General features: G+C 40.0%; 1 protein-coding gene across 1 annotated transcript in view; it reads left to right on the top strand.

The window, feature by feature from the left end:
- LOC128693318 (contactin-2-like) overlaps positions 1-16275 on the top strand; it is a 189294-nt gene that overhangs the window by 100802 nt on the left and 72217 nt on the right. Inside the window, exon 3 of the mRNA XM_053782942.2 lies at positions 3673-3783. Within this exon, the coding sequence (XP_053638917.2) occupies positions 3673-3783 (111 nt within the window). The remainder of the gene's footprint in view (positions 1-3672; positions 3784-16275) is intronic.

A 16275-nucleotide genomic window follows, 5' to 3' on the forward strand; every position in this document is an offset into this window, starting at 1 on the left:
ATCACACACACCGTGTATATTAAACTAACACACACCGTGGATGTTATATTAACACACACTGTGGATGTTAAACTAGCACACTCCGTGGATGTTAAACTAACACACACCGTGGATGTTAAGCTAACACACACCTTGGATGTTAAACTAACACACACCGTGGATGTTAAACTAACACACTCCGTGGATGTTAAACTAACGCTGTGATGTAGTCCAGCTGGGCTTGTGAGGTCTCTGGGGAGACCTAATTTAACCAATTATATGGTCACACCTTGCCTTGGCAGACGTCTGTAGCCACGCCCACGTCTGAGGTCTTTTGTTCTTAACAGCGTCAGAGCTCGGCGTCAGGTCGCAACACGTGGTTCATACACCATTGGGGAGGGGGTACTTTGACTACGATATAAGCCCAGGGAAGAGCGGGGCAAGGAGGTTGTTGGTGACAGGTCCGTCGAGCGAGAGCTCTGGACAGCCGCGTGTGTAGTGGACCACGCATTGGGAATCTCGGGTCAGCTGGTCGGTGAATTAAGAGTGAGTACTAGTCCGTGTTACTGATAACATCTACCCTTCCCCCTGGTAATAAGTCTCATAGGTCAATTGTTATATTGTGTAAATTTCCATCAGATGTTGTATTCTAGCCCTTTTATGTTATTAAGTAAACTATAGCCATAGTTCCCATTTTTATTTGTACCTTCATATGCTATTCCCTAGCTTGTTAAGCACTGGTATATACAGGAGACGTGCTCACTCGCTGGGATACCTCCGGTAGAGTGGGTAGAGGTCTCACAACGCACACCGTGTATATTAAACTAACACACACCGTGGATGTTAAACTAACACACTCCGTGGATGTTAATCTAACACACACCGTGGATGTTAATTTAACACACACCTTGGATATTAAACTAACACCCACCGTGGATGTTAAACTAACACACTCCGTGGATGTTAAACTAACACACTCCGTGGATGTTAAACTAACACACACCGTGTATATTAAACTAACACACACCGTGTATATTAAACTAACCCACACCGTGTATGTTAAACTAACACACTCCGTGGATGTTAAACTAAGACACTCCGTGGATGTTAAACTAACACACACCGTGGATGTTAATCTCACACACACCTTGGATGTTAAACTAACACACACCGTGGATGTTAAACTAACACACTCCGTGGATGTTAAACTATCGCACACCGTGTATATTAAACTAAGACACACCGTGGATGTTAAACTAACACACACCATGGATGTTAAACTAACACACACCGTGGATGTTAATCTAACACACACCTTAGATGTTAAACTAGCACCCACCGTGGATGTTAAACTAACACACTCGGTGGATGTTAAACTAACGCACTCCGTGGATGTTAAACTAACACACTCCGTGGATGTTAAACTAACCCACACCGTGTACACTAAACTAACACACAGTGTGTATTAAACTAACCCACACCGTGGATGTTAAACTAACACACTCCGTGGATGTTAATCTAACACACACCTTGGATGTTATACTAACACACACCGTGGATGTTAAACTAACACACTCCGTGGATGTTAAACTAACACACACCGTGTATATTAAACTAACACACACCGTGGATGTTAAACTAACACACACCGTGGATGTTAATCTAACACACACCTTGGATGTTAAACTAACACTCACCTTGGATGTTAAACTAACGCACACCGTGGATGTTAAACTAACACACTCCGTGGATGTTAAACTAACGCACACCGTGTATATTAAACTTACACACACCTTGGATGTTAAACTAACACACACCGTGGATGTTAATCTAACACACACCTTGGATGTTAAACTAACACTCACCGTGGATGTTAAACTAACACATTCCGTGGATGTTAAACTAACACACACCGTGGATGTTAATCTAACACACACCTTGTATATTAAACTTACACACACCGTGGATGTTAAACTAACACACTCCGTGGATGTTAAACTAACACACACCGTGGATGTTAATCTAACACACACCTTGGATGTTAAACTAACACACACCGTGGATGTTAATCTAACACACACCTTGGATGTTAAACTAACACTCACCGTGGATGTTAAACTAACACACTCCGTGGATGTTAAACTAACACACACCGTGGATGTTAATCTAACACACACCTTGGATGTTAAACTAACACACACCGTGGATGTTAATCTAACACACACCTTGGATGTTAAACTAACACACACCGTGGATGTTAAACTAACACACTCCGTGGATGTTAAACTAGCACACACCGTGGATGTTAATCTAACACACACCGTGGATGTTAAACTAACACACTCCGTGGATGTTAAACTAACACACTCCGTGGATGTTAATCTAACACACACCTTGGATGTTAAAGTAACACACACCGTGGATGTTAAACTAACGCACTCCGTGGACTAGTTAAACTAACACACTCCGTGGATGTTAATCTAACACACACCTTGGATGTTAAAGTAACACACACCGTGGATGTTAAACTAACACACTCCGTGGATGTTAAACTAACACTCCTGTGTAGTTTACCACATATAACTAAGCAAGACATCAGACTCTTGCACCGTTCTGTTGCTGTATTCATATTACTGAAATCTTAGGTCAAAACTTTCTCCAATTTTTTATTCCTTTGTAAAAATATTCAGAACTCTCTCGAACATTGAGGAGGACATATAACGTATCTTGATGTAATAAATAAGTGTCCATAAAAACACATATTTTTGGGTTTTGCATATACTTCGACTTTATGTTCTTGGTTCCTTTAAATAACTAACTCTTTTAAAGATATCAATCAGTTATTTTGTTCAGACTTTACAGTAAACTTTAATTTAATTCCAAAAGAAGGGTGTTTCTGGTGACTGCAGTAGGCCTATTGATCCATTCTAGACAATTCCTTCTCTAATCAAACCCTGCTTCATCATTCGTTTGTCTACGTTTTTAAAATACCCAGGGTTTCAACTTCAACATATCTAACCTCTCTCTGCGCCTCAGTATGCTCCCAGATATTCGTTCGTCCATGTTTCTCTGACTTGAAGATGAGCAGGTTATTGAGGCGAAAAGATGTTATTGACTGGAGTTAAAGGTTCCAGGGAAGATGGCGTTCTTCATGTTGGCATACATCATGTAGTACAAAATCCTGGTGGGAGTGTCGTCTGGAAATGTTGGGATAAAGTTGGTAGCAGTCATATAATCCTCCGGGTTTAGCGCTTCCCCCTTGATTATAATAATAATAATAATGGTAGCAGTCATAGGCTCTTGAAAACTTGGAGAGTTCTTGGAGTCTCAGCCACTACTTCCATGCAGCTTCTTTCGTTGTCTTGAGAATTTGCCATATGAGAAATGATTTGAATCCTTTTGTTTTTCTCAGTCAGTCGTCAAATTTCTCTCCCAGCTTCTTCCATCTCTCTTGCCTGATGGAACAGCTGCTCTAGGGAAAACATCGTCCGTTCCGTTCACCTAGAGCCCACTAGTCACGGCTCAATGATACAGGTCAACTCCTCTTCTTTTTCTTCTTCATTTCTCCTACATAAATCAGAAGTTTCCTCTTCCTATATTTCCTTTACCTTATTTAATATCTCCTATATCTCTTTCGCCTTCTCAGTGCCAACATGTATTGGTGTAATAACCTTGACTCACTTTCTTCCATAGTGCCACCAGACAGTGTAAGAATCCTGGACATAAATGGAAACGAGAAGAGTTCTACCATTGGTCCCTACGTGTTGGGAATGACACTCACACTCAAGTGTGTAGCCAAGGGAGGTAAGTACAAAGTCACACTAACAAGTGTTTAGGTGCGGGTGGTAAGTAAAATACAAAGATCACACTACAATGTGTACACATAGGAGGTGCTCACAATGTTACACTTACGCTCAAATGTGTAGCCACAGGAGATATTGTCACGGTGTCATGTAAGATAATATTTTTTATATATATGTTTTAAGTCACTATTCCCTTGATAGCCTTTGTGACATTACATCAAGTTTTGAACTGTTATCACAACTCACAGCCAGACAAGGTCAGGTCAGGTTGGGTCAGTAGAGGGTAACAAGCAGAAGTCACGTGATGCTTGGGGAACACTTGCAGAGATAAGGTCATGTGACCCAGGATCATGTGAATGGTACAGTGAGAAGAGTATTGGCTTAAATCGGCTACATATTAGCTTAGGCCAGGGGTCTCCAAACTGCGGCCCTCTACAAGATTTTATGCGGCCCACAGAAACTCGAAAGATTTATAAATTTCTATGTCAAAATATGTACAGATTTTAGTTCTAATCTTCAGATTTTTCAAATATACCCTTCAGTTATGAATGGAAGCAGGAAAAAAACAGTGCAGAGTGAGTGTCGCCTGTTTAATGAAGAATGGGACGTAAAGTACTTCTTTGTACAGGCAGGTGATGAAGCCTTGTATACCTATACCACAAAACTGTTGCAGTTTTGAAGGAGTACAATGTATGTCGTCACTATGAGACAAAACATAAACCAAGTTATTCCTAATTCCCAGGAACACAACGCTCGGAAAAATCTGAATCAATGTAACGCAGATTGCTTTCCCAACCATTTTTTTTACGCAGAAGAGAGCTGATAATAAAGTTTTAACCAGGACCAGTAACAAAGTAGCATATGTGTTAGCGAAACAGGAAAGTCATTCTCCGATCAAGATCTGATTAAAGAGTGTATAACAGAAGCAGTGGGAGAGTGTTGCCCAGATAAAGCAAATTTGTTCAAAGTCCTCACAGTCTTGTGCCAAATGCTGATGCTCGTAGAAGTGAGAATTTAGAAAGCAACAAATTTCATCAAATTGCAGACAAAGCACGAAATTTTCAGTTTTATGCTCTCGCACTCTATGAATCGAACGATGTGAGTGACACATCACAATTCACATTATTCATCCGTGACGTCGACAATGAACTTAAAGTCACACAAGAATTAGTATCAATACGTAGCATACACAACACAGGAACCGGAAAAGACATCTTGAAAGAATTGCATAAAAGTTATTAGAATATAACCTGGAGTAGAATAAACCGCAATGCATGACAAGTAATAGAGGAAAGAACATGCCTGGGGTGAAGAAAGGTTTTGTTGGGAAAATCACAAAAGATTATGAAGGTTGATTCTCAAAAGCTCATGTTTCTGCCATGCGTTATCCATCTGCAAGTATTGTGCGGAAAACATTTTGATATGTCTTGCATTCTGAAACTTATCGTTTCAACAGTAAATTTTATTCGATCTCACGGGCTTAATCATCGCCAGTTTCCTGAGTTTATGAAAGAAGCTGATTATGAGTTCGTTGACTTATTATACAGGAGTTCGGTGGCTTATTGTGGAAAGTTCTGTTACGGTTCTTCCAGCTTAAAAAGGAAATTAATTCGTTTCTCACAAAGAATAATTGACCAGAACCATTTTTATCAAAGGCTGACTGACTTTATAAATCAATTGAATCTGAAGTTGCAAGGTGAAATAAATTTGATTTATGATCTATTCCAACATGTCAATGCATTCAGGGCAAAATTGATGTTGTTACAATGGCAGGTGAAATTTTCTAACTTGGTTTGTTTCCCAGGTTGTAAAAAATTTTATGAAGAAAGTAAAGCACAGTTTCCTTCTTCGATTGCAATAGAAATCATTATTGACTTGCAAAATAAATTTCAGAATCGATTTTCTGATCTTGATGGGAAAATGGATGAAAAAAAAAACGCTGTTTCAAAATCCATTTCACCGCATTGTTGAAACACTCTCAAGTCAGTTTTAAATGAAAATTATTCATCTTAAATCAGATGGCATGATGAAAGAAAAGAAGAAGGAAATCTGATCCAATTTTATAAGTCTATAGAGCCTGAAGAGCCTCCATATTTGAAGCGATTTGCTTGGGGATTCGTATCAGTTTTTGGAACAACGTACCTTTGTGAACAAATATTTTAAAAAATGAAGAATGTCAAGTCAAATTTAGCGCAAATTTATCTGATGAACATTTCAAGGCCGTTCTAATAACTGGTTCCTCAGTTCCCAAAACTCTTGTGTCATCTATATATCATTTCTCAGTGCAAACACAGTATTGTTTCTTTGTAAATGTCATAATTATCTTTTGTTCTGAACCACATCCTGCTGATACAAAAAGGATCCAAATAAAACCTAAATCCCTGCCTTAGGCTGGAGAGTCTGGGTCTGGGGAAGAAGGCCTACAGAGCAGCAATAGACCTAAATTTGTGGAGGTCTTATCCCAAAGTGAGGCTCATAATCCTGTGTAAGAACTCTCCCCGAAGCTTCGATGATTTAGACTTGCGAAACAATATTATAATAACTAGTCTTGATTAATAGAAGAAAGATAATCAGTTGAAAAGACAATATTTTATTTTTTACCTTAAAAACCCAACAATCTGATATAAACAGTGAAACGTCTATAATTCCTATTAAGTGAAAGCTGTTGTCTTCATACCATGGTAGTTTATTGTATGACAGAGCACCCCGTACACCTGTTATTGTTATTTTATATATTCCCTATGAGTTCTAACAGCTATGGATAATACAGCGCCTGTGAAATGAGATTGAATCAGATATGATTCCATGTTGGTAGGTTTTGTCCCCCCACAAGCACTATATATATATACCAAGTGGGCAGCGCCCAGCTATTCTGAATGATGTATAAAAACAACAGTTATTCTAAATACCCAAAACTTACCAGATGGTGACTGCTCTTCAAGTTCCACAATGATTTGTAATGACGCACTGCCTTAGGACCTCGATTAAAAAAAAAATTGCTGGATCCGCAGAATGTCTTCTGCAGACCCATGTAGGTTCCTGAGACCCTGGCCGAGGGCTCATGGGGTCCCCCTCCGGGTCCATGAGCCCCAGCCAAGGGGCCACCTGCTTTACCCTTGCACTTCCATTGATCCGTAAAGCTCACACTGCCAAAGTTGGAATTAATTTTGTGTCGTAATGTTTGTTGGGGCGTGAGTGACACTAACATAAATGTCGAGAGATGCTTGATAAATACGCGGCGTCGTTGATTTATAGCCTGACGGATAAGACCGAGCAAGGACTCACCTTATAGGCTGACAGTGTGGGCTGACGTTGAGGCTGACATTGAGGCTGACGTTGTGGACTCACTTGGAGGCTGACGCCGTGGGTTGAATAGTAAAAATTATGCTGTTGTCTGACCAGGAGGCTGACGCTGGAGACTGACTCACAAGACTAAAGCAGATCCTGTTTACCTAGCAGTAATTAGTTATCTCGTGATTAGTCAACTGTTGTTGTTGGCGTCCTGGGAGGGTAGGTTGAGGCAAGTGTTCGTATTCCTTAGATAAGATTGGTGCTCTAAAACGAACTGAGATTGGACGAGCGACTTGAACAACTCTTGCTTCACAGTGTCCAGTCCACACTCTGTGACACTCAAAATCATCCCAAAGACTTTCAGATCGCTAGTATTATCATCAGGGAATCTGGTCTATTTCTCAGGTGTTGTTTAAAATCGGTTCTTGTCACTGCTACTAACATCATCGCTCAATATGTCATGAACTTTGGTAAGAGTTAACTACAAGCAATTTAGAACGACACTCCTAGAACCGGAAATTTTCTGTTAAATATGTCCTAGCGTTTGTTAAAATGTCTTTTTAATAAATCACTCTAAACACAAATAGTTTTAAGAATCCGGATATATATATATATATATATATATATAGATATATATATATATATATATATATATATATATATATATATATATATATATAGATGGGGTCCACCTCTGGTGTAAATTGTGGGACCCATAGCCTCGGAGAAGTGGATAAAAAGGCTTCAAGGAAAAATATTTGGATTTCTTCCTGAAGCCATTTGAATATTCCACTTCCCCTACCACCCCATCTTTTGAAATATGTTTTTTTTACTAATAGGAATATTTTATTACATGATATGGTACAGAAGATTTAAGAGATACATTGTTGATATAAAGGTGGCATATACGGTACATGTTGTTACGTGTGTGTCACCGATTATAAGGCGAAAATCTCATCCAGCTCCTCAGAGCTGGGGCGTGTGCCCAGAATACAGCAGGCATTACCCCTTTGAACAGCCGCACTGAGTCGCTGGAACAGAAAACTAGCTGCCCTGGGATCCCTAGTTACCCTGATGAGTCTTTTTCCCAGCTCCTTAAGGAATTTAGATGCATTCTTTCCCCATGAGCCAAGGATCTCTGAGCCTATGGGAACAAACATATAATGATGGGCAAGTTCTCCATATTTTCTAGACTTTTGGGACTCCCTGAAGCTGGCAGCTGCCCCTCCTTCCTCCCTGGTGTATTGGAGATAGGTATCAGCCAAGGTAGATGCACATGTATAGTCCCACACCACCTGCTTCCCATCTGTCCAGGCTTGAAGGGTGATACCATCTGGACGCTTCTGGCTGCCATCAGATCTGCATAGTTGGGGTGGCTCTCTTACTGCTGGGCATCCAGCTGTTGTGAGGCTCCTCTTGATAATGTTATTAACCTCCTCATGTCTTGCAATCTTTCCCTCGGATTTACGGCACACAAGACCATGGTACCCGAATCGGTCTGCTGCTTCACTGCCACAAATACACCTGTGTTCGGCGAGAATAGGGGCGGCAAGTCGAAGGGCAACACCGATGCGGATGGTATGTGGGTCGAGACGTGTGCCAAGGCTGGAGTTGGGAACAGCCAACGGAAAGTCCCCAGCATGAGGGGCTCTCACTGCCAGGAGGCGGGCTCTATCCTTCCCTGACACACTCTGAAGCATTGTTGAGGCAATATTTTCCACTATTGGACCATCCCAGTGCGATTGTTTGTAGTTGTTGGGGGGAGCAGGTCTGGCTCCAGAGCCCGTTAGATTATCCCAGATCATTGCTCCGTCAATGAATTTTTGGTCCTGGACTCCTATCTTGTCCCTAAGATGTTCAGGGAGAATCGCTGCTACAAGCTCTCTGGATGCAATACACGAGGACAGAAAAGCAGGTAACGCAATCTGTGATGACTTGCGGACACCAATGCCTCCTAGTCTGACTGGAAGTGTAGCTTGGTTCCACTGCCCGTTGTCTAGAGTAAGGTTAAGTACTTTCGTAAAAATCTGCCTCAGAATACTGTCATATTCGTGCAGTATAGGGTTATCATATGAAGGTGCACATCTTAGGAAATATGTCAACCTGGGCAGACTCAAGCACTTTGTGAGAAGGTACAAGGCATCGTGGGTGTCCAGATTGCCTATATATATATATATATATATATATATATATATATATATATATATATATATATATATATATATATATATATATATATATATATATATATATATATATATATATATATATATATATATGTATATATATATATATATATATATATATATATATATATATATATATATATATATATATATATATATATATATATATAAATATATATTATTTTTATCACACTGGCCGATTCCCACCAAGGCAGGGTGGCCCGAAATAGAAAAACTTTCACCATCATTCACTCCATCACTGTCTTGCCAGAAGGGTGCTTTACACTACAGTTTTTAAACTGCAACATTAACACCCCTCCTTCAGAGTGCAGGCACTGTACTTCCCATCTCCAGGACTCAAGTCCGGCCTGCCGGTTTCCCTGAATCCTTTCATAAATGTTACTTTGCTCACACTCCAACAGCACGTCAAGTATTAAAAACCATTTGTCTCCATTCACTCCTATCAAACACGCTCATGCATGCCTGCTGGAAGTCCAAGCCCCTCGCACACAAAACCTCCTTTACCCCCTCCCTCCAACCTTTCCTAGGCCGACCCCTACCCCGCCTTCCTTCCACTACAGACTGATACACTCTTGAAGTCATTCTGTTTTGCTCCATTCTCTCTACATGTCCGAACCACCTCAACAACCCTTCCTCAGCCCTCTGGACAACAGTTTTGGTAATCCCGCACCTCCTCCTAACTTCCAAACTACGAATTCTCTGCATTATATTCACACCACACATTGCCCTCAGACATGACATCTCCACTGCCTCCAGCCTTCTCCTCGCTGCAACATTCATCACCCACGCTTCACACCCATATAAGAGCGTTGGTAAAACTATACTCTCATACATTCCCCTCTTTGCCTCCAAGGACAAAGTTCTTTGTCTCCACAGACTCCTAAGTGCACCACTCACTCTTTTTCCCTCATCAATTCTATGATTCACCTCATCTTTCATAGACCCATCCGCTGACACGTCCACTCCCAAATATCTGAATACGTTCACCTCCTCCATACTCTCTCCCTCCAATCTGATATTCAATCTTTCATCACCTAATCTTTTTGTTATCCTCATAACCTTACTCTTTCCTGTATTCACCTTAAATTTTCTTCTTTTGCACACCCTACCAAATTCATCCACCAATCTCTGCAACTTCTCTTCAGAATCTCCCAAGAGCACAGTGTCATCAGCAAAGAGCAGCTGTGACAACTCCCACTTTGTGTGTGATTCTTTATCTTTTAACTCCACGCCTCTTGCCAAGACCCTCGCATTTACTTCTCTTACAACCCCATCTATAAATATATTAAACAACCACGGTGACATCACACATCCTTGTCTAAGGCCTACTTTTACTGGGAAAAAATTTCCCTCTTTCCTACATACTCTAACTTGAGCCTCACTATCCTCGTAAAAACTCTTCACTGCTTTCAGTAACCTACCTCCTACACCATACACTTGCAACATCTGCCACATTGCCCCCCTATCCACCCTGTCATACGCCTTTTCCAAATCCATAAATGCCACAAAGACCTCTTTAGCCTTATCTAAATACTGTTCACTTATATGTTTCACTGTAAACACCTGGTCCACACACCCCCTACCTTTCCTAAAGCCTCCTTGTTCATCTGCTATGCTATTCTCCGTCTTACTCTTAATTCTTTCAATTATAACTCTACCATACACTTTACCAGGTACACTCAACAGACTTATCCCCCTATAATTTTTGCACTCTCTTTTATCCCCTTTGCCTTTATACAAAGGAACTATGCATGCTCTCTGCCAACCCCTAGGTACCTTACCCTCTTCCATACATTTATTAAATAATTGCACCAACCACTCCAAAACTATATCCCCACCTGCTTTTAACATTTCTATCTTTATCCCATCAATCCCGGCTGCCTTACCCCCTTTCATTTTACCTACTGCCTCACGAACTTCCCCCACACTCACAACTGGCTCTTCCTCACTCCTACAAGATGTTATTCCTCCTTGCCCTATACACGAAATCACAGCTTCCCTATCTTCATCAACATTTAACAATTCCTCAAAATATTCCCTCCATCTTCCCAATACCTCTAACTCTCCATTTAATAACTCTCCTCTCCTATTTTTAACTGACAAATCCATTTGTTCTCTAGGCTTTCTTAACTTGTTAATCTCACTCCAAAACTTTTTCTTATTTTCAACAAAATTTGTTGATAACATCTCACCCACTCTCTCATTTGCTCTCTTTTTACATTGCTTCACCACTCTCTTAACCTCTCTCTTTTTCTCCATATACTCTTCCCTCCTTGCATCACTTCTACTTTGTAAAAACTTCTCATATGCTAACTTTTTCTCCCTTACTACTCTCTTTACATCATCATTCCACCAATCGCTCCTCTTCCCTCCTGCACCCACTTTCCTGTAACCACAAACTTCTGTTGAACACTCTAACACTACATTTTTAATCCTACCCCATACCTCTTCGACCCCATTGCCTATGCTCTCATTAGCCCATCTATCCTCCAATAGCTGTCTATATCTTACCCTAACTGCCTCCTCTTTTAGTTTATAAACCTTCACCTCTCTCTTCCCTGATACTTCTATTCTCCTTGTATCCCATCTACCTTTTACTCTCAGTGTAGCTACAACTAGAAAGTGATCTGATATATCTGTGGCCCCTCTATAAACATGTACATCCTGAAGTCTACTCAGCAGTCTTTTATCTACCAATACATAATCCAACAAACTACTGTCATTTCGCCCTACATCATATCTTGTATACTTATTTATCCTCTTTTTCTTAAAATATGTATTACCTATAACTAAACCCCTTTCTGTACAAAGTTCAATCAAAGGGCTCCCATTATCATTTACACCTGGCACCCCAAACTTACCTACCACACCCTCTCTAAAAGTTTCTCCTACTTTAGCATTCAGGTCCCCTACCACAATTACTCTCTCACTTGGTTCAAAGGTTCCTATACATTCACTTAACATCTCCCAAAATCTCTCTCTCTTCTCTGCATTCCTCTCTTCTCCAGGTGCATACACGCTTATTATGACCCACTTCTCGCATCCAACCTTTACTTTTATCCACGTAATTCTTGAATTTACACATTCATATTCTCTTTTCTCCTTCCATAACTGATCATTTAACATTACTGCTACCCCTTCCTTTGCTCTAACTCTCTCAGATACTCCAGATTTAATCCCATTTATTTCCCCCCACTGAAACTCTCCTACCCCCTTCAGCTTTGTTTCGCTTAGAGCCAGGACATCCAACTTCTTTTCATTCATAACATCAGCAATCATCTGTTTCTTGTCATCCGCACTACATCCACGCACATTTAAGCATCCCAGTTTTATAAAGTTTTTCTTCTTCTCTTTTTTAGTAAATGTATACAGGAGAAGGGGTTACTAGCCCATTGCTCCCGGCATTTTAGTCGCCTCATACGACACGCATGGCTTACGGAGGAAAGATTCTTTTCCACTTCCCCATGGACAATAGAAGAAATAAAAAAGAACAAGAGCTATTTAGAAAAAGGAGAAAAACCTAGATGTATGTATATATATATATATGCATGTGCGTGTCTGTGAAGTGTGACCAAAGTGTAAGTAGGAGTAGCAAGATATCCCTGTTATCTAGTGTGTTTATGAGACAGAAAAAGAAACCAGCAATCCTACCATCATGCAAAACAGTTACTGGTTTTTGTTTCACAGTCATCTGGCAGGACGGTAGTACTTCCCTGGGTGGTTGCTGTCTACCAACCTACTACTTATATATATTTAAATTTATATTGCAATATTAAGAAGAAAAGTATGTAAAATAAATGGGTGTTTTTATTAACAAGCAAACTTTAATCTGATATTGCTGACACTCGCTGAGCAAGTCCTGGGGCCTTGTGTCGCGCTTTACCAAAGAAAGACTCAGGTGATGTTCACTAGGGAGTGATGAAAATAGGGAAGATGAGAAATAAGTGACAAGGAAGAGAGGAAAAGAATATGTGTGAGAAGAAGCAGAGTACTGGAAGGCGAGAGAGAAAATAGGGAGGAAAAACACAATAAAACGATGTATGAAATATGGGAGTGAGATGAAGGAGAAATAATTGAGTGAGGGAAAGATTCAATTAACGATTATAAATTAATTATTTCTAATGTTTTCATTGTTTAATTAAACCTTTTCGATAATAAAATTTATTAATTTAAATTATTTAAGTATTAATCTAATGTATCTACTAACCAAATGATTCTATTATTCCTCTTTTTATTGCATGTTTCTTGTTTCCGTCTAGCAGCTGTCTGTATAGTCCTGAAGAATACTTGATCCAAGGAAATGGAGCTTTACGTCCCTTAAATAAATTTTGCCCCTTCTGTCTCCTAGGTCATCATCCGTACCTAACAACTTTATCGCTTCCTAATTAATTTAATAATAATAATAATAATAATAATAATAATAATAATAATAATAATAATAATAATAATGATAATAGTTAAAATAATAATAATATTGAAATATAATAAAAATAGTATTTAATTATGATTTAATTTTTTAATAATAACAATAATAATAATAATAATAATAATAATAATAATAATAATAATAATAATAATAATAATAATAATAATGATGATAGTTAAAATTAATAATCAAGAAGTGTAACGAAAAAATTGAAATAGTGTAAAGAAGGGTTATGATAAGGGCCTCCCGCTGCTGTATACAAATTCTCCTCTGCTTATTTATATGCAATGTGGATGATATAAACCTTTGTCTCTTGTATGCAAATTTCACTCAACTTTTTTCAGGAAATTTTGCCTTTGATACAGAACTTGATGGTTTACGTGACCCTTGTATGGAATTATAAATGAAGGAGAGAGAGAGAGAGAGAGAGAGAGAGAGAGAGAGAGAGAGAGAGAGAGAGAGAGAGAGAGAGAGAGAGAGAGAGAGAGAGAGAGAGAGAGAGAGAGAGAGAGAGAGAGAGAGAGAGAGAGGCTTTCAAATGAGCTGATGTAGGTAACTGCTCTTAGCTTATAAATAAAGTTAGGAACCTTTACCTAACCATGTAAAACCCTGTGTGTGTGTGTGTATTTGTGTGTGTTTGTGTGAGGGAGAGAGAGAGAGAGAGAGGGAGAGAGAGATGGAATAGAAAGAGTGTACAGAGATGGAAATTAAAATGTATGGGATGAGGGAGAGAGGACGCAGGGCTAGATAACATAAGAACATAAGAAAGGAGGAACACTGCAGCAGGCCTGTTGGCCCATACTAGGCAGGTCCTTTACAATTCATCCCACTAACAAACATTTGACCAACCCAATTTTCAATGCCACCCAAGAAACAAGCTCCGATGTGCAAGTCCCTCTCAAATCCAACCCCTCCCACTCATGTACTTATCCAACCTAAATTTGAAACTACCCGAAGTCCTAGCCTCAATAACCCAACTAGGTAGACTGTTCCACTCATCAACTACCCTATTTCCAAACCAATACTTTCCTATGTCCTTTCTAAATCTAAGCTTATCTAATTTAAATCCATTTAAATCCATTTAAATCCACAATGTTCCAGGAAAACCAGTACATGGCATTGGGTGAAGGGTGCTCTCGTGGATCGAATCATGGCTCACAGACAGGAAGCAGAGAGTGTCAATAAATGAGGTTAAATCCTAGTGGGGATCAGTTACAAGTGGCATTCCACAGGGATCAATCTTGGGCCCGTTGTAGTTCATAATATATCAATGATCTTGATGAAGGAATTACTAGTGATACGAGCAAATTTGCCGATGACACAAAGATAGGTAGGATAATGGAAATAAATAATAAGAACATAAGAACATAAGATGAGAGGGAGGATACAGAGGTAGGTAGACTGAGGGAGGGAGGAAGAGCTAGTTGAACTGGATGGAAGGGAAACAGTGGGATGCAAGGCTAGATGGACTACTGGAAGGAGAGAGGAGGAAAGGCTAGATAAAATGGAGGAATGTAAGATGGAGGGAGAGAAGGTTTAGGAAGGGCTAGATGGAGTTATAGAAGGAGAGATAGAGAGTAATGTAGTGCTAGATGAAATGATGGAGGGAGATAAGGAAGGCGGTGCTAATTGAACTGATGGAAGGAGAAAAGAGAGATGGGGAGAAAGTGAAATCTTAGTTGGAAATAATGATAATAATTTAAATCTTTATTTACTGCAAGTACATGTACAAGGTATACAGGTCTAGCTGACATCAGTGACATACTACTATATAGAAAGCCGCTTGTTATACAGAGAATTTCAAGCGAATACGATCGGTTTTGTTCCAGGATGCGATCCACACCAGTCTACTAACATCCAGGTACCCATTTTACTGATGGTGAACATAGACAATCGGTGTAAAGAAACACGCTCAATGTTTCTACCCTCGCTGGGAATCGAACCCAGACACTCGCAGTGTGAAGCGAGAGCTTTAGCCACCAGGCCACGGGGCCACCAGTAGAAGTGGCCAAAGTAAGACAAAGCCAAATTCAAAAGTTCGGAAGAAGGAAGTAGGGAAGAGGGAGAGGAAAAAAAAAACCTCTCCGTAAAAGGTCAGAGGTAGCCGGGAGATGGAGACGATATGGGGAACAGCAAAGGATCTGATAACAAAAGACAACGAACTCTGTAAGGACAGGAAATAGGAGGAGGAAAGGAGGAGGAGGTTGCTGATTATCCATGACTTTCAGAAAGCTGAGGCGGAGAGGAGGGGATGGGGGAGGAATGATTAGATCTGGACAGCAGACGAGAGGGAGATGAGGAATACCACTTCAGATAAACCATACCACGGGTGGGGTTTGAACCCGCGGTCAGAGAGTCTCAAAACTCCAGACCGTCGCGTTAGCCACTGGGACAGCTAGCTTCAATAAGATTCATCCAACTTTATGTGTGAGCCTTTCAGGGACACAGCTGGAGAAGAAGGGGATAAACCAGTGAGACTGAACTTTGTATTCATCCTTGATGAGTGGAACAGTCTACCTAGTTGGGTGATTGAGGCTAGGACTTTGGGTGGTTTCAAATTTAGGTTGGA

The sequence above is a fragment of the Cherax quadricarinatus genome, chromosome 90 (genome assembly GCF_038502225.1).
Source record: "Cherax quadricarinatus isolate ZL_2023a chromosome 90, ASM3850222v1, whole genome shotgun sequence".
Taxonomy (NCBI): domain Eukaryota; kingdom Metazoa; phylum Arthropoda; class Malacostraca; order Decapoda; family Parastacidae; genus Cherax; species Cherax quadricarinatus.